The 19,833-nt window shown below is 42.4% G+C and overlaps 1 protein-coding gene across 1 annotated transcript in view; it reads right to left on the bottom strand.

Moving 5' to 3' along the window:
• MYO5B (myosin VB) overlaps window positions 1-19,833 on the bottom strand; it is a 382,234-nt gene that overhangs the window by 208,509 nt on the left and 153,892 nt on the right. The window contains exon 2 of the mRNA XM_032603558.1: window positions 16,638-16,748. Coding sequence (XP_032459449.1) covers window positions 16,638-16,748 — 111 coding nt within the window. The remainder of the gene's footprint in view (window positions 1-16,637; window positions 16,749-19,833) is intronic.

Genomic DNA, 19,833 nt, shown 5'->3' with positions numbered 1-19,833 from the left:
ACAATAACTGAAATGAAAACTACACTAGAAGGAATCAATAGCAGAATACCTGAGGCAGAAGAACGGACCTGGAAGACAGAATGGTGGAATTCATTGCCGCGGAACAGAATAAAGAAAAAAGAATGAAAAGAAATGAAGACAGCCTAAGAGACCTCTGGGACAACATTAAACGCAACAACATTCGCCTTATAGGGGTCACAGAAGGAGAAGAGACACAGAAAGAACCAGAGAAAATAATTTGGAGATCATAGTCGAAAACTTCCTTAACATGGGAAAGGAAATAGCCACCCAAGTCCAAGAAGCGCAGCGAGTCCCATACAGGATAAACCCAAAGGGAAACACGCCAAGACACACAGTAATCAAACTGAGAAAAATTAAAGACAAAGAAAAATTACTGAAAGCAGCAAGGGAGAAACGACAAATAACACACAAGGGAACTCCCATAAGGTTAACAGCTGATTTCTCAGCAGAAACTCTACAAGCCAGAAGGGAGTGATATGATATACTTAAAGTGATGAAAGGGAAGAAACTACAACCAAGATTACTCTACCCAGCAAGGATCTCATTCAGATTCGATGGAGAAATCAAAAGCTTTACAGACAAGCAAAAGCTAAGAGAATTCAGCACCACCAAACCAGCTCTACAACAAATGCTAAGGGAACTTCTCTAAGTGGGAAACACAAGAGAAGAAAAGGACCTACAAAAACAAACCCAAAACAATTAAGAAAATGGTCAAAGGAACATACATATCGATAATTACCTTAAACGTGAATGGATTAAATGCTCCAACCAAAAGACACAGGCTTGCTGAATGGACACAGAAACAAGACCCATCTATATGCTGTCTACAAGAGACCCACTTCAGACCTACAGACACATACAGACTGAAAGTGAGGGGACGGAAAAAGATATTCCATACAAATGGAAATCAAAAGAAATCTGGAGTAGCTATACTCATATCAGATAAAATAGACTTTAAAATAAGGAATGTTACAAGAGACAAGGAAGGACACTACATAATGATCAAGGGATCAATCCAAGAAGAAGATATAACAATTATAAATATATATGCACCCAACATAGGAGGACCTCAATACATAAGGCAACTGATAACAATAAAAGATGAAATAGACAGTAACACAATAATAGTGGGGGACTTCAACACCTCACTTACACCAATGGACAGATCATCCAGAATGAAAATAAATAAGGAAACAGAAGCTTTAAATGACACAACAGACCAGGTAGATTTAATTGATATTTATAGGACATTCCATCCAAAAACAGCAGATTACACTTTCTTCTCAAGTGTGCATGGAACGTTCTCCAGGATAGATCACACCTTGGGTCACAAATCAAGCCTCAGCAAATTTAAGAAAATTTAAATCATATCAAGCATCTTTTCTGACCATAATGCTATGAGGTTAGAAATGAATTACAGGCTAAAAAACGTAAAAAACACAAACATATGGAGGCTGAACAATACGTTACTAAATAACCAAGAGATCACTGAAGAAATCAAAGAGGAAATCAAAAAACACCTAGAGACAAATGATAATGAAAACACGACGATCCAAAACCTATGGGATGCAGCAAAAGCAGTTCTAAGAGGGAAGTTTATAGCTATACAAGCCTACCTCAAGAAACAAGAAAAATCTCAAATAAACAACCTAAACTTACACCTAAAGAAACTAGAGAAAGAAGAACAAACAGAACCCAAAGTTAGCAGAAGGAAAGAAATCATAAAGATCAGAGCAGAAATAAATGAAATAGAAACAAAGAAAACAATAGCAAAGATCAATACAACTAAAAGCTGGTTCTTTGAGAAGAAAAACAAAATTGATAAACCATTAGCCAGACTCATCAAGAAAAAGAGAGAGAGGACTCAAATCAATAAAATTAGAAATGAAAAAGGAGAAGTTACAACAGACACCGCAGAAATACAAAGCATCCTAAGAGACTGCTACAAGCAACTCTAGGCCAATAAAATGGACAACCTGGAAGAAATGGACAAATTCTTAGATAGGTATAACCTTCCAGGACTGAACCAGGAAGAAACAGAAAATATGAACAGACCAATCACAAGTAATGAAATTGAAACTGTGATTAAAAATCTTCCAACAAGGGCTTCCCTGGTGGCGTAGTGGTTGAGAGTCCGCCTGCCGATGCAGGAGACATGAGTTTGTGCCCCGGTCCGGGAAGATCCCACATGCCAAGGAGCGGCTGGGCCCGTGAGCCATGGCCGCTGAGCCTGTGCGTCCGGAGCCTGTGCTCTGCAATGGGAGAGGCCAGAACAGTGAGAGACCCGCATACCGCAAAAAAAAAAAAGAGAACAAAAAAATAAATTAAATAAAAATCTTCCAACGAACAAAAGTTCTGGATCAGATGGCTTCACAGGTGAATGCTATCAAACATTTAGAGAAGAGCTAACACCCACCCTTCTCAAACTCTTCCAAACAATTGCAGAGGAAGGAGCACTCCCAAACTCATTCTATGAGGTCACCATCACCCTAATAGCAAAACCAGGTAAAGATACCACAAAAAAAGGAAATTACAGATCAATATCACTGATGAATATAGATGCAAAAATCCTCAACAAAATACTAGCAAACAGAATCCAACAATACATTAAAAGGATCATATACCATGATCAAGTGGGATTTATCCCAGGGATGCAAGGATTCTTCATTATATGCAAATCAATCAGTGTGATACACCATATTAACAAATTGAAGAATAAAAACCATATGTTCATTTCAATAGATGCAGAAAAAGCTTTTGACAAAATTCAACACCTATTTATGATAAAAACTCTCCAGAAAGTGGGCACAGAAGGAACCTACCTCAACATAATAAAGGCCATATATGACAAACCCACAGCAAACATCATTCTCAATGGTGAAAAACTAAAAGCATTTCCTCTAAGATCAGGAACAAGACAAGGATGTTCACTCTCACCACCATTATTCAACATAGTTTTGGAAGTCCTAGCCATGTCAATCAGAGAAGAAAAAGAAATAAAAGGAATACAAATTGGAAAAGAAGAAGTAAAACTGTCACGGTTTGCAGATCACATGATACTATACATAGAGAATCCTAAAGATGCCACCAGAAAACTACTAGAGCTAATCAATGAATTTGGTAAAGTTGCAGGATACAAAATTAATGCACAGAAATCTCTTGCATTCCTATACACTAATGATGAAAAATCTGAAAGAGAAATTATGGAAACACTCGCATTTACCATTGCAACAAAAAGAATAAAATATCTAGGAATAAACCTACCTAGGGAGACAAAAGACCTGTATGCAGAAAACTTTAAGACACTGATGAAAGAAATTAAAGATGATACCAACAGATGGAGAGATATACCATGTTCTTGGATTGGAAGAATCAATATTGTGAAAATGACTATACTACCCAAAGCAATCTACAGATTCAATGAAATCCCTGTCAAATTACCAATGGCATTTTTTACGGAACTAGAACAAATCATCTTAAAATTTGTATGGAGACAGAAAAGATCCCGCATAGCTGAAGCAGTCTTGAGGGAGAAAAACAGAGCTGGAGTAAGCAGACTCCCTGACTTCAGACTATACTAAAAGCTACTGTAATCAAGACAATATGGTACTGGCAGAAAAACAGAAACACAGATCAATGGAACAAGACAGAAAGCCCAGAGATAAATCCACACATGTTTGGTCAACTAATCTATGATAAAGGAGGCAAAGATATACAATGGAGAAAAGACAGTCTCTTCAATAAGTGGTGCTGGGAAAACTGGACAGCTACATGTAAAAGAATGAAATTAGAACACTCCCTAACACCATATACAAAAATAAACTCAAAATGGATTCAATACCTAAATATAAGACCAGACACTATAAAACTCTTAGAGGAAAACATAGGAAGAACACTCTTTGACATAAATCACAGCAAGATCTTTTTTGATCCACCTCCTAAAGTAATGGAAATAAAAACAAAAATAAACAAATGGGACCTAATCAAACTTAAAAGCTTTTGAACAGCAAAAGAAACCATAAACGAGATGAAAACACAACTCTCAGAATGGGAGAAAATATTTGCAAATGAATCAACGGACAAAGGATTAATCTCCAATATATATAAACACCTCATGCAGTGCAATATTAAAAAAAAACCCAGTCCAAAAATGGGCAGAAGACCTAAATAGACATTTCTCCAAAGAAGACATATAGATGGCCAAGAAGCACATGAAAAGCTGCTCAACATCACTAATTATTAGAGAAATGCAAATCAAAACTGCAGTGAGGTATCACCTCACACCAGTTAGAATGGGCATCCTCAGAATATCTACAAACAACAAATGCTGGAGAGGGTGTGGAGAAAAGGGAACCCTCTTGCACTGTTGGTGGGAATGTAAATGGATACAGCCACTATGGAGGACAGTACGGAGGTTCCTTAAAAAACTAAAAATAGAATTACCATATGATCCAGTAATCCCACTACTTGGCATATACCCAGAGAAAACCATAATTCCAAAAGACACATGCACCCCAATGTTCATTGCAGAACTCTTTACAATAGCCAGGTCATGGAAGCAACCTAAATGCCCATTGACAGACGAATGGATAAATAAGTTGTGGTACATATATACAATGGAGTATTACTCAATCATAAAAAGGAACAAAATTGAGTCATTTGTTGAGACGTGGATGGATCTAGAGACTGTCATACAGAGTGAAGTAAGTCAGAAAGAGAAAAACAAATATCGTATATTAATGCATGTATGTGGGACCTAGAAAAATGGTACAGATGAACCCGGTTTGCAGGGCAGAAGTCGAGACACAGATGTAGAGAACAAACATATGGACACCAAGGGGGGAAAACCATGGTGGGGTGGGGATGGTGGTGTGCTGAATTGGGCGATTGGGATTGACATGTATACACTGATGTGTATAAAATTGATGACTAATAAGAACCTATAGTATAAACAAACAAAAACACAGCCAATACTAAACTTTCTTTGGCTTATTTGTATGGAAATATGTTAATATAAATGTTTCAGACATTACATGAAATTTCTAAAAATCTTTTATGTTCTGGTATAATGTTACAAGTCCTAATTCTAGTTATTACTTTAAAATGTATATCTCAGAAATAACTAAATTTTCTTGTCAATTGCATTACTATGAACTTTTATCAAATCTTTAACCATGGTCATTTTTAAGTCTTTTGTCAGTTACAGACAGTTCTGGGTGTACTCTGATGCTTTTGCAAAAATGTTCCTCTAGAAGGGTTTCATCTTCAAGGAATTCATGGAAAAGACTCTGACAAGTACACGTTTCTGGTAACTGACTCTACTGCTGAAGTGAATGAATAAGCATTTTCAGAACTCTAATGGGAAACCGATGAATTCATAAAAGTGCCAACAAAAGATCACGATAAAAAAAATTAATTACATGGGACTGAGTGAACTGATGAGGATGATTATAATTTTTGTGACTTTCTGTTTGAATAAAAAAAAATCCCACAAGGACTCAGATGCAAAAAACATACAAATCAATTTTCACTGCAAAGTAAAGGAGCTGTTGCAGTGGAGGATTACTGGACTGAATGTCAATATTATGACATAGTATGAGTGTGTTTCGTGTTTGGTAATTGCAATCATTGTTGCTTTTGTTGTGGTCATCTATTTACAATGCTTGGTGTCAGTTTATCTCTTGTAAAAATAAAATACAGTGTGTGTGTGTGTGTGTGTGTGTGTGTGTGTGTGTGTGTGAAAAAAAAGATGTAATTAATAAAAAGGTAGTGCTCTTTAACATTTAAACAGAAGAAACTTGACTGTTGCTTACCATGTTTTATCTGAGTGTTAAGTTTCTTATGGTGTTCTTAAAAATCATCTGAGAGCTTGTAAGAAGAGTTTCCTTGGGTCTTCCCTGGTGGTAGTGGCTAAGACTCTGCACTCCCAAAACAGGGGGCCCAGGTTTGATCCCTGGTCAGGGAACTAGATCCCACATGCCACAGCTAAGAGTTCACATGCCGCAACTAAAGATCCCACATGCCACAAGTAAGACCCGGCGCAGCTAGGTAGCTAGCTAGCTAGGTAAGTAAGTAAATAAATAAATAAGTTTCCTCAACACAACTTATGTTCAGGAGCTCTTGGGCAGGGACCAGGAATATCAGTTGTTAAAAATCCCCATGTAGCTCTGTACTGGTGGCCTATGGATCATATTTTTTTAAAGTAATTATTTATTTCTGGCTGTGTTGGGTCTTCACTGCTGCCTGCAGGCTTTCTCTAGTTACAGCAAGCAGGAGCTACTCTTCCTTGCCGTGCACGGGTTTCTCATTGTGGTGGCTTCTCTTGTGGTGGAGCACGGGCTCTAGGCGCGTAGGCGTCAGTAGTTGTGGTGCAGGCTCAGTAGTCGTGGCTCATGTACTCTAAAGCACAGGCTCAGTAGTTGTGGCGCACGGGCTTAGCTGCTCCGCGGCATGTGGGATCTTCCCGGACCAGGGATCAAACCCGTGTCTCCTGCATTGGCAGGCAGATTCTTAACCACTGCACCACCAGGGAAGTCCCTATGGATCATATTCTAAGAATCACTATTCTATACAAGTCTTTCAGTGCTCTCTCCTGTCCCACATTTAGAGGGACTTGTACTACCAGATATTAAGGTATATTATTAAAGCTACTATGGCATTGGTTTAAATTAAAGTACTGTGGTAATGGTTTTAAAATAGACAGATAAATGAAACATAATAGCAGGTCCAGAAATAAATGCAAGCACGTATGGGTAATTTATTCATGATGACATCAAAATAGCAAATTAATGTTAAAAGGGATTTTTCAGTAGTGGTAGGTAAACTTGCAGCCATTTAGGAAAAAACAATTGAGTCCATGTTCTATTCTCCCTCATATTAAAATAAATTTTAGATGAAAAAAAAGAAAAATTAAATGAAAAAAGAAAAATAAAACCAACCAATAAGAAAATAGAAATTAAATGAAAAAAGAAAAATAAAACCAATAAGAAAATGTGGGCAAATCTTCATAAAAGCTTTGAAAGGAAGTACCTTTAAGGGGTGAGACAAAAGCCAGAGCAATGTAGGGAAATATTCATTAATTTGACTATAACCTAAAACTTTAAAACCATCATAAAACACACCATATGTAGAGTAAATTGAGAGAAGGGAACAGTTATTCTGCATTATTTAATAGAATACTCAACATCCAAAGAGTTGTAAGAAATCAAAAAGAAAACCAATACCCTCACAGAAAATTGTGCACGGAATACAAGTCACTAAGTAAGAACTACAAATGGACGATATGTGAAAAACTATTCAACTTCACCATTAACAAAAGAGATGCAAATAAAAGATTATTAGCACCACTATCCATCAGCTAAGCAAAAGTACATAAAAACTGACACCCAGGATGGGTGTGGGCAAAAAGGGCTCAGACTGATTTAACTCTTCTGGAGGGCAGGTGGCAACACCTTGTCAGAATTTTTCATAAATATATTCTTCCTTGGCCCCAGGAGACAATCTTACAAATGAGCAAATGTATCAACTCCCGAAGCTGTAAATACAGAAGTAAAGCACGACACAGCCCGATATTTACCGTCAGGCAGCTACCCACAGCATTCTGCTGCATCTAACAAAAGGCATATTACAGTATGAAATCTATGATAGGATTCCATTTATTTAAAACTGTATATTGAAGTGTGACTGGAATAACGTCCCAACAAAATATCAATGGCTATCTGTGTTAGTGAGGTTTTCTTTTGTACAGTTTTCTGTTGTTGGGATTTTTAAAATATTAATCAAGGCTCTTTTCTTTCTGTGAAAAAGCTCTTTTATTCTTATCAAACTTACTTCATACAGGAGACCAGCAAACAACCACCATGAAGATGCAGATAAAATTTCCAAGAGGTGGGAAACAAGTGGGAAATGGAGACTGATGAGAGTTGATTTTTATTTCATTAAACTCTAGAATTGCTCCCTCACCCCCTTCATCTCCAGCAGAGTGGGTGGTGTCACTGGGACGTTCCTCCCTGAGCCCTCTGAAAGACTTCCCAATGCGGATGTCCCTCCGCCAAGCAGGAGCGCGTCTGCTCTGGTCTCCCACGTGGCTCTCCACCCCGCCTCCCTGGTAAGCAGCACAGAGCTCCCCCAGACAACCCCTCATTTTTCAGATCAGAAAGCTGGGACCTGAGCCTGGTATCTTTAAACCCTGAGGCAGAAATGCTGGCATTCCATATTTTCTCAGATGAATCTCCCCTCAAAAGACTCTCCCCCCAAGCATGTGGAGGGAAAGGCATAGGCAGTTTTGTGAAAACATGATCCAAAAATAAGCCAATGGTATTGGTTACAGTAAAATTGATAAGGAATAAAAATGCCCAGAGCAGCAGCAAAGAAGTGAGAGCTGCAAGCTCAGCATTCTAAAACTACAGACTTCTGGGGTTGTGTATATCCAGGGCAAGGGAGGGAGGGAATGAGAGCCTTAAGAACACATTGTTTTCTCTAACAAGTATTTGATTCTAACAGCACTGCTAGGGTTGAACACTTACGGTTAATATGGTTTTATTTGAAATTAAAGGGTTTATGACACAATCAGAGACATTGAACTTTCTGCACAAAAGACTTCACTACGTAATAACTGGGTCTTTGGAGGTAAAGAGGAGGCTGAATGTTAACACTCTTCACAAAATTAATGCTCGGTCACACACCTGGAGTGGACCTTCTCCTCTCCAAGGCCAGGAGCTGGGAATCAGGAACAGGTGGGGGTCTCCAATTGGTCACCATCTATCTAGCAAATGATACTGGACAACACTTGAGAATATAGAGGGTGGCATAAGGTAGAGGATTGGTCTAGACCTGCACTTGCCAATACATGGTTATTTAAATTGAATTCATTAAAGTTAAATACGATTAAAACTTCACTTTCTCATGCTAGCCACATTTCAAGGGCCCAATAGCCACACGTGGCTAGTGACTGCCATACTGGACAATACAGATAGAGAACATCCAACTGTAGCACGCTGTTCTCTTGGAGAGTGTTGGTCTAGATTGCTCTAAACTCAGTAGATCTGTGATTCTATAATGCTTAGTAGGTGCTTAAAAATACCAGTTGAATGAAATGTCTGATCTTTTCATGACCTCTCCCACACCGCAACTCATGTCCATGTTACATGGTACCACAGCAAGAGAACATAATCATAAAAACATCTTCAAATGACAAATCCCAACACAAAGATTTGGAGCTACTAATCAGCATATATGGTAGAGTAGGAGAAACAAGTTTTCTTCATCTACCCATAGAAGAAGAAGATCTAGAGAAAAGATAAGCTGGTAAAAATAGAGTTAACAGGAGGCAAGCAGTTGGTAGTGACTCTGAGGTGCCACATGGCTCACAGAAATGGAGACCGACTAGGAGTTAAACCCTGTATTCAAGTCCTGGCTGTCAGCTAAAGCAGTGGCTCTCAACCCTTCCTGCACCTTGGAATCCCATGAGGAGCTTGCAAAAAGATACTATGCTGTGTCCCATCCCCAAACTCTGATTTAAGAAGTCTGGCTGTGCTACAGCTTTGCAAAAATTTTTTAGCTCCTCGGGGGTTTCTATCACCCAGCCAAACTTAAGAACCACTGAACTTAACTGCTCTGAGGTGTTGAGTCCATCACTTCATTTCCACAGACAACAGCTTCCCTAATTGTAAGATGGGAGGACTGGTCCCAACAATCTTTAAGGGCCCTTCCAACTTTATTGGTCTAAAGGACTTATCTTAGGTCAGTGGATGTGGGTGTGTTCTCTTCTGTGTTCTCTTTCTGAGCTATCCTGGAAAATAGAAGACCTCAAAGCTTGAATCCACTTACACTTACTGTAATAGCAAGTGTGTGGCTCCAGGTTCATTTAGCACATACTAAAAGCCCAGTTTACATTATGTCCTAAACGAATACAAAAAACATTCACTTAATGAATGCTCTGCTGTGTCTTATTCTGTGATAGTTGTGTTTAAATCTTACAGCTCCATCTTCTCCAGTCTCCAGAAAGATCATGCTTCTTAAAAAGAACCTTCTTGGGCTTCCCTGGTGGCGCAGTGGTTGAGAGTCCGCCTGCCGATGCAGGGGACACGGGTTTGTACCCTGGTCCGGGAAGATCCCACATGCCGCGGAGCGGCTGGGCCCGTGAGCCATGGACGCTGAGCCTGCGCGTCCGGAGCCTGTGCTCCGCAACGGGAGAGGCCACAACAGTGAGAGGCCCGCGTACCGCAAAAAAAAAAAAAAAAAAAAAAGAACCTTCTTATTCTTCACCTCCTATCACTTAGCCCAGGCCTAAGCACAGGCATGCAATTACTTGAAAAATAAAATACTCTGTGACTCATGTGAACTTCTTAGTTAGGAAGGGTTAGGTTATGAAGAAATAACAAATTCACCCTGAAATCTCAGCGGCTCAGTACCACAAAGGTTTCTCTCTCATTCATGCTAGGTACCCAAGGCCGGATGGGATGGAAGCTCTGCTCCACAAGGTCAACCAGACATTAACACGTGGCCTCCACCGTCACCAGGCAGAGGAAGAAGAGAGCATGGCAAACTCCCATAGGCTCTTCTATGCTTCTGCCTGGAAGTGACAGACAGGAATTCTACCTAGAGCTCTCCGGACGGAAGTAATCATGGGGTCCCACATAACCTGCAAGGGGGCTGAGAACCATGGTAGAACGTTTGCATGCCACCTCTACCATGGTAAGTGTTCTTGCTTTAGTAAGTCAGCAAGAAACTCCGAGGTAGCTGCCCAAGGGGGTTTCAAAAAAGTGTGTGGGGTTGGGGAGTGAAGACAGAGGGAGCAGTGGGGTAGAGTCAAACACCTTACCATGTTTCTAATGGATTTCTAAAGATTCTTGGCCTTGAACTTTTCATATTCTAAAGCCTATATCTGTGTATGTATTACATTGATTATAAGTTAGACTGAAAGCTCCACAAAGGTACAGATGTACCATTTTCACTGCTGTATAACTAGACCCTGGCATATAATAATTGCTCAATAATAACTGTTTCTAATGAATGAATAATGAATGAATGGTGATGCAAGTAATTAAAGGAAAAAAACCACAAATGAAAATAGGCAATTAAGAAGTTTAAATTATAAACAAAATTACAGCAGTATAAAAATGTGAAGTCAAAAATAATCTTTTGATTTCAATTTATTTCAGGGAAAACAATTTACACATTCTGTTAGAATACGGAGTTATAAAAGTTTAGCTTTTAACATGGTGCCTTTCAGCAATGGCGAGTCCAGGACCATTTCCTCTACAGGCTTAAACCAGGGTTTCTCAACTTTGGCACTGCTTTCATTTAGGACTGATAGTTGTTTCTTTGGGGGAGGGACCTCTTAACAACATCCCTGCTCTCTACCTATCAGTAGATGCCAATGGCAGACCTCCCTCCTCAGTCATGACAACCAAAAATGTATCCAGACATTGCCAAATGTCCCTTGGGGGCAAGTATCACTGCTTCACCAACCTCTAAGCAGAAGCAGCCAGGCAAAATATCCTAGCTGATGGAAAAGATCATGAATACAGCAGGGGAAGAGGTCAATGATAGTAACTAAGTGACAGAGATCCATCTGGAGATGGATGGTAGTGACGATCGCACAACAATGTAAATGTACTTAATGCCACTGAATTGTACTCTTAAAAATGGTGAAGACGGTAAATTTTATGTTACGTGTATTTTACAATATATTAATTAAAAAAAATACCACTGTAGACAAGATAACTAATTGTATTGGCAACAATATTACCAATAGATATTTATATGCAATGTGTTATTTTATAACTTTAAGGAAACTTTTTTGCATATGTACGATATAAATATTGTCTTCCATATTATCCTTGCCATCCAATCAACAAAGTGTAATACTGTCTCAATGGTGTATTACTGAGCAAATGAGAACAAAACAAAGATAAAGATAAAAAGTATCAGATGATCCATAAACCAATACAAAAGTAAAAAAAGAATGGAAAAACCAGTAAAACAAGAAGAAAAAAGAAATAATCAAAGTCACGTGCACTGAGGCTTTGCTGGTACCAGAGAAGTATCACCAAATACTCTGAGCTCTGTGCACGGGGTTTATGTGAGCTCTGTGAGCACTCTCGGGGTATGGGGTCTGAGTACACCAACGTGTAAGGACAACAGTCCTATAGCTCTTCTGTGAGTCTGTCGCTTCTTGACTTGAAGAACCGTGTTTGCTCTTTCCTCGCTATAATACCCTGATATGTTTGGTACCATCCTTAGACCTGAGCAAGAGGGGCCCTTCCCTGGACCGTGCATCTTAAAGGGCTCCAACATCACAACTGCAAAATATCACCTTATTAAAGAACACGTGGTACCTCTGTCACCTGGGATCAGCATTCAGTGCTGACACAGTGAGATCTGCAACCCTCAACATACACTCTTGTGACGAACGCCGTCAGGCCCCAGGGAAATGCTTCTGCACACCTCTTGACCTGTGTCCTTGAAATAAGACAAATGTGTCCAGGCACCTTGAAGGGTGGTGGGCTATAACATCACCAATGTCAGAGACAGACACTGCTTTGGAGCGTGGGGAGGCATTGGGCAGCAAAGACGTTTAGATAAAAGGAAAGACAAATTATCTTGTTATTATCTTGTTAATTCTTCCTTCCAGATAGCACAAATGCAAAAAAAATTCTCACATAATGAAACACCGGTTCCCAGTTGGGTCGAATATCCAATGCCTTGCTTCTCTGCACATTCTAATTGTGGTTTCAGAGGTGTTCACAAATTAGTACAGTATTTGCAGCCACTGCCAACCTGACTCATGAGGAACACCCTGCAGTACTGAACAAGTCACATTCCTCTTAAATTTGTTTATATGCAGGTACAGACATGACATGCCCAACACAAGGTAGCAGTTCTTTATACTGGCAGCTAGATGGAGACCGAATAGTAGAGATTCAAGTACTTTCTTTTTAATATATTAAATGCTTTATTTTTTCAAGAATTAGAAATGTCAGATTTACCTAAATAATTCTGATAAAACATGCTTTTAATATTTAAACAGACGTAGGCTACATCCCCATTCTTGCCCTGGCCCCAGAAACATTAGCAGGCTTGGATATGCAGAGACACAGAAAGAGCACGTTGCTCTTCTTAAAGCTCACATCTCCCCATCCTCCTCTCGCTCATGAACACTGCCAGGGCCTTGCACACAGGGAGTACTCGCCCCGGACACGGGATACAAACTTGTTTGGAAAAACTGAATTTAAACGCAAAACCATGGAAACGGGGAGAGTTTTCCCTGCCAGTAGAGGGCAGGAGCTGAGCAGTTTGTAAGGGAAGTGGGGGCAACTGAGAGAAGGTCTGCCAGGCAGAGCTCCACGCCGCGCAAAGAATTAGGTAGCTGCATTTATCACCAAGGTCTGCATACACTGAGGTGCTTTACCCGGTCTAAACAGGGTACTGTGCTAGGGGTTGGCACATCTAGATACCTTGCACCCTTCACAGCCGTGGGGAGAAAAAGAGAAGACACGATGCTTTTCCCCCAAGAAGTTTCCCGTCTTCTCACTGGCTTAAACAGAAAACATGTTACATTGGGCTGAAACATTCCAGACACAAAAGGACAAGTATTATATGATTCCACTTCTCTGAGGTACCTAGAAGAATCCAACTCAGAGACAAAGGTGAACAGGGATTACCAGGGGCTGCAGGTAAAGGGAGAAATACGGAGTTAGTATTCAATGGGTACAGACTTTCAGTTTTGCAAGATGAAAAGAGCTCTGGAGATGGATGGTGGTGATGGCTGCACAACAATGGGTAAGTATTTCAGGCCACTGAACTGTGCACTTAAAAACGGCTGACACGGTAAATTTTATGTTTTGTATATTTTACCCAAATAAATAAACAAATAAGAAGCAAGCAAGCAACAGGGGAAAAGAAACATCTTTAGAGGAACACTGGGGGGCCTGAACACCTTGAACAGAGCAGAGCACACAGGTTACTTACTGCTAAGGTAGAAGCCATAGGTTAAGAACTCCATTGTTTTAGAAGAGAACTAGTTTATTTTCAACCTTTGCTGATACAGTTAAACCCACACTATTGGACTTCAGAGGGAGGAGCAGAGGGCAGGGAAAGAGACTCCAGGGTGGATTTTTCAGTCAACCTGGTACATCAAAGATGCTTTTAGCTACAGAGGAGTTTCTTCAAACATTCAGAGTCCAGCCATCCAACTTCTGTTCTCCTGCCTCTGGTCCACAGCTCAGCTGAGTCGCTCCTAATGACAGCCCAGAGCCAGCAGTGGACAAACCACAGCCCACGATAGACCTGGACAGAGTCCGATGCTCAGAGCCCATTATTTCTCCAGAACTGCTAACCTCCAGCCCCAGCCATCTCTTCTGATTACAGCTGATGGCCATGTAGCAGGGGAGGGGTCCTGGGCAGCTGCCAGGATTAGTCACGCAGGGCAGAACTCATTCTCCACTGGGGAGGCAAGCATCTGCTCTGTTTTAGCAACACAGCAGACACTCCCTCCATACAACTCTTAAAAAAACACCCACCCACTTACAAGAACAACTGAAATGAAATCTGCTGGAGTGGAAGATACACCATTCAAGTGGGTGAACTAATTTTATTTTGTTTTGGGCATGGGGTGGAAAGTTATTCAACATGGTAAACATGATTCCATCTGTTGGGAACTTTGTTTCTCACCTCAAAACCAAGAGGAGGCTGGCAAAGTCTGCAGGCCAGGAACGGGAAGGGGAGGTGAGCACACCTTAGTGTAAACAACTTTTAACAAACTAACCAACTCACTGTCCCAGGTTTACCAAGGGATGTGCTCAAAGTTGATACAAAACAGAAGTTAGGAGGGGGAAGACGTTCAACCTTCCTACTAATCAATGTGTTAATCACCACCCCCTGTTAAGTACATGTGAGCAAAGCATTAAGACAAGGTCCATTTCTCAAGCAGGTCATTACTACCTAGAAAGACAGGACCAAAGAGCTTGGAAGAAGGAAAAACAGTAAGACAGTAAATGATCAAAGGCTAAGTGATGGGGGACAAACTTTCAGTGCTCCTGCAGTTCAGAGAGAGGCAATAATCACTCCAGGCCAGGCCAGCTCTGCAGCCCCTCAAACCTGACCCATCCCAAAGCCAAATCTTGATTTTCTGGGCCACTTGGTTCAAAGCCTGTCCATCTCCCAGTCTCCCCTACTGGAAACCCTGCACGCATGACCTGCATCCTCAGCCTGTCCCATCTGTCCCCTTCTGCAGTGGCTTCCAGGTGCACTGGCCTCCCTTCCTTCCACACTCTCAAAGGGGACACACTGAGGCCTCGGGCTTTGGCGCACAACTCCCGCCTGGACGCTCCCCTCCGCCCACCCGGGCCTGAGTCTTCAATGCCGGCTCCTTTCCGCAGCCCCTCCCCGGACACCCTCACCTCAGCTCCCTCCTCACTTTCCTCCTGTACCTAGTCTACTGCTTCCGTGCCTACTGCAGCCTCCTTAGGCTCTTTCCCATATTTCTGTGTTCACGTTCACTGAGCCCTCCAGGACTGAGCTCCCACAAATGGCAGGGCCACAACCGATCACCCATAAACCCCCATGACCAGCACAGTGCAAGCCTTCAAATATTCGTGAAATGCACAAATCACAGGGAAGGGTAGTGACAAAAGGCTCACGAAAAGGGAAACTGAATCAGATCTTCTAGAAGGGATACAATTTCCTGGTTACTACCTTGTCTTCCTTTTGAGCGAAACCACCTGAAAATCAACTAACGAAAAAACTCTCGGGGCTTCCCTGGTGCCGCAGTGGTTAAGAATCTGCCTGCCAATGCAGGGGACACGGGTTCGAGCCCTGGTCCGGGAAGATCCCACATGCCGCAGAGCAACTAAGCCCATGCACAACAGCTACTGAAGCCCACGCGCCTAGAGCCCGTGCTCTGCAACAAGAGAAGCCACCGCGATGAGAAGCCCGCGCGCTGCAATGAAGAGTAGCTCCCGCTTGCCGCAACTAGAGAAAGCCCGTACGCAGCAACAAAGACCCAACGCAGCCAAAAAAAAAAAAACAAACCTCTCACTGGAACAAATAACATGTAATGAGGGCTTACCTGCCAGGCACGACTCTAAGTACATGCCACATAGTAACTCATTTTATTCTAACGCGCTCCCTAGACAAACTATCATCCCCATGTCACAGATGAAGTAATAGGCACAGAAAAATTGCTAACTTGCTCAAGGGCACACAGCTAGCAAGGGCCAAGCCAGGACCCCAACCCAGGCAGGCTGGGTCCAGAGCCGGTACTCCAACCACTGTACCAGGCACTGGCTCTTATGCTAAGTGGCTCCCCCTCACCTCCCACTGAGCCTCAACCCCACAGAGGGAAGCCTCCTGTGCCCCCCACTCCACCGAGAAGATTCTTGCCTCAGTCACCCTCCATCTCTCAGCTGCTAACACCAATGGGCACTTGTTTGCAATGGGCCAACCATTCAGCAGCTTCATGGTTTCAACTTTCACATACATCACCATCAACAGCAACAAAACGGATGCCAGGGGCTCAGAAGCTCCAACGTGCAGGACACGCTCTAGCCACAATGTAGCATCCAACCCTGCTCAGGAGAACTCTGCACTCCCACCCCCAGCACTGCACTCACAGTTTCATCTTCCAGTCGGAGCTGGAGGCTCTTCTCACCCTCCTTGTAGTCCTTGGTTAATTCAGCCGAGCGCCACACTTCATCGGGGTCAGGGATCCAGACCCTTGTGTACTGAAAGATTAAAAGAGAAGAAACTTAGATGCTAAGAGAAGCTTTCAGGTATGCTCTCTATGAGGGGCCCTCAGAACTTTTAAAGTCACCTGCACACATTTCCCTCCCTTCTCATTTCAAGATACAAGGCGATCCAATACCATGACAAGAGACAACTCACAGGATTGGTTACAGAGGACTCCTTCTAGATCCTAACAGAATGTCACAGATCAATGAAATTCAAATTCTACCAGGGGAATGCCAAGCCTAGATTTGGTTATATCCAGAGTTTTACACCATTATCTCAAAAGGTGGTACAAAATTGCAAGGTCAGAGGGAGTGTCTAGTGTGCTGCAAACAAAGATTAAGACAACACATGCAAAACCCAACAAGACAATGTAGCAAGTCTTCAGAGCTTGGGAATCTCTGCTTTGATATTCTGCATTCAGGGTGAAAGCCATTTTCCTGCAGAAGTGAAAGTGGTCAGCAAATTGAAACTGTTAATATATTCCTGAGTTGTCAGCAATCTCAGTTGAGTTGTGCATTCTTTAAGCCACGAACATACCCACAAATCTCATGCATCCTTCCCCAGCCCCCATCCGGATCGTACGCAAGGTCATTAAGCTGGCCAAATCCTGGCAGGGAAGAACGCAGCCCTTGGTGAGTGGGAGGCACTGTCAATGTCACTCGGGCGCTCTCCGCCCTGACTGCACATTAGAATCACCTGGGAGCCTTGAAAAGACCAGGTCAGGGTTCACCTCAGACCCAAGCAGCATTTGAGGTGACATGAAAGCTGCAAGGTGAGTGTAACGTGCATCTGGGGAGAACCACGGGTCTGATGCACCAAACAGCAGCATCTACTAGTGGCTGTCCCTCTCGGCACCACGCTCCTTACCTCTGTCAGACACATTTTCCCAGTATCTGTCTCATAGGTATGCGATTTCCACAGGGCCTATTTGCTTGAGAAGCTGTCTGTGTACACGGGCACATACCCCCCCCATTATATATATTTTTTAATTTTTATATATAATTTTGTATATTTGTATTTATGTATAATCATATATATATCTATAAAATGGCCACAGAATATTTTTAGCAAAATTAATACTCCTGAAATTAATAGTTTTTATGACCAGAGGCCAGCCAGAATGTGTGCTTGGGTCAGCATAACCCACCTCCCCCGTGGAGGGACAGCAAAGCACGGGCCCTGTGGCCGGTCAGTTGCCGACCTGATTTTGGTCCTGCTTTCTTACAGCATTTTGCTCCACGTGATCACTGGCCGTTTTTAAAAGCAAGGCCCGGCCCCTGCTACACTTGTCTCTAATTCAGGATCGAGGAGTGGAAGTCGTGAGGCAAGAGATTCAGAACACCAGTTAATGGGAGGGAAAGCAAACCACCGCCAACTTGCATCGCTGATACCCCAGCTCAGGGTACGAAGCCAAAGTCGTCTGTTTTTGGTTTTACGATGAACCAGGTTCACAGGATTGTCTCTCTGCCTCTGAGCCTGCACTACAGCAAGGTATTCCTATATCTTTAGAGGAAGATACTCTATAGCTTTATAGTATCTGAGTGCTACCGAGTATTACATGAAGAATGTTTGGAGGCATCTCCAGAGAACACTGAGCGTTTCAACATTTCTCTCCCTTCAGCTGTTCTAACTTACCTTGTCCTCTACCATTTAAGCCCACCATCCATCCAGCTGTGGGGACTTTTAAGCTCCTGTCCCCCAGCTTCAAGTGAGTGACTTTCCTTAGCCTCACTACACTTCCTGTCCCTGAGTTAGGCCGCTGGGACTCCCCTTCCAGTCAGAGGGAGGACAGCGCACCCAAGAAGCTCTATTCAAAGCCAAGTCTCCACTCAGTGTAAAGTGGTGTCAGGAAAGGCTCAAGATAACAGAGTGACAAACAACAGAAGAAGGGGGAAATGCCAGCAGGAAGCGACTGGAGGTGGTGATGTGTGGACATTGTCAAGCTGCGTGATGTACTGGAAGCCAAGGAGCCCAGTCCCAGCTCACACGGCGGCTCCTCTGGCCTTAACCCTGCTGTCCACATGTCTCTCACCGGACAGTTCACTGCACCCAGCACTGGGGAACCTCGCTGCCTGGCTCTGCTGCTGTTTAATTCTCACTCTGGGAGGGTCCATTTACTCTTCTACTTACATAGATCTCTTCTCTCTAAGCAGACTGAAAATACCTGGTAGGCAGAAAATTGTCATCTATATTTTCCCAAACCCAGAGAATCCATCAGAGCATCAGGGGCATAAGGGGACCCTACTGATACTTTAGTTCCTTGCTACTCCAGGGGAGGACCTCAGCCTCACCACTACCTGGGAGCTGGTTAGAAATGCAGAATCTCACACCCACGGCATCAGAGTGGGCACACCTAAGTACCTGGTGTCCTGCTCCTGCAATATGATCTCACTCTTCCCTGCTTTTGTACACAGGCCAGACTATAGCCCTGGACCAAATCTGGTGTGCCACTTGTTTTTATACAGCCCATGAGTGAAGAACAGTCTTTAAATGGTTAAACGGCTGGAAAAAAAAATCAAAAGAATGATAATCATATGCTAACACGTGAAAACTATATGTGTCAAATTTTGGTGTCTGTAAAGTTTTATTGGAACACAAGGACACATTCTACCTACGTGTTGTCTGTGGCTGCTTCCACATATCAGTGACAGTTGTAACATAAGCCCTATGGCCCCCAAACCTAAAATATTTACCCTCTGGCCCTTTACAGAAAAGGTTTGCTGCCCTCTACCTTTGAACATGCTGTTTCCTCAGCCTAGAATGTCCTTTCCTCATTGTCTATGTGGGCAGAGTCCAAGTTCCAGCGCCGTCTCCTCACTGAACCCTTCCCTCCCTGTGCACTACAGAGGTAGCCCTTCCCAACTCCGGACTGCCGCAATCAACTCTTCTATGATCAACTTTCTTTATGGTTTTTGCAGTCGTTTCTTTCACATCAGTTTCCTCTTACTACTCCAAGGTCTTTCAGATACACCATGGGGCATTTCTGTATCCCTGGCATGTAGTAGATGCTCAGGAAATGTTTACTGAGACAGGAATCAGTGAAAAGAGAAGGTGTGTTTATGGGGCACCTGGTGTATA

Source organism: Phocoena sinus, chromosome 14 (assembly GCF_008692025.1).
Source record: "Phocoena sinus isolate mPhoSin1 chromosome 14, mPhoSin1.pri, whole genome shotgun sequence".
Lineage (NCBI taxonomy): Eukaryota > Metazoa > Chordata > Mammalia > Artiodactyla > Phocoenidae > Phocoena > Phocoena sinus.
This window is presented reverse-complemented; position numbering and strand designations above follow the sequence as displayed.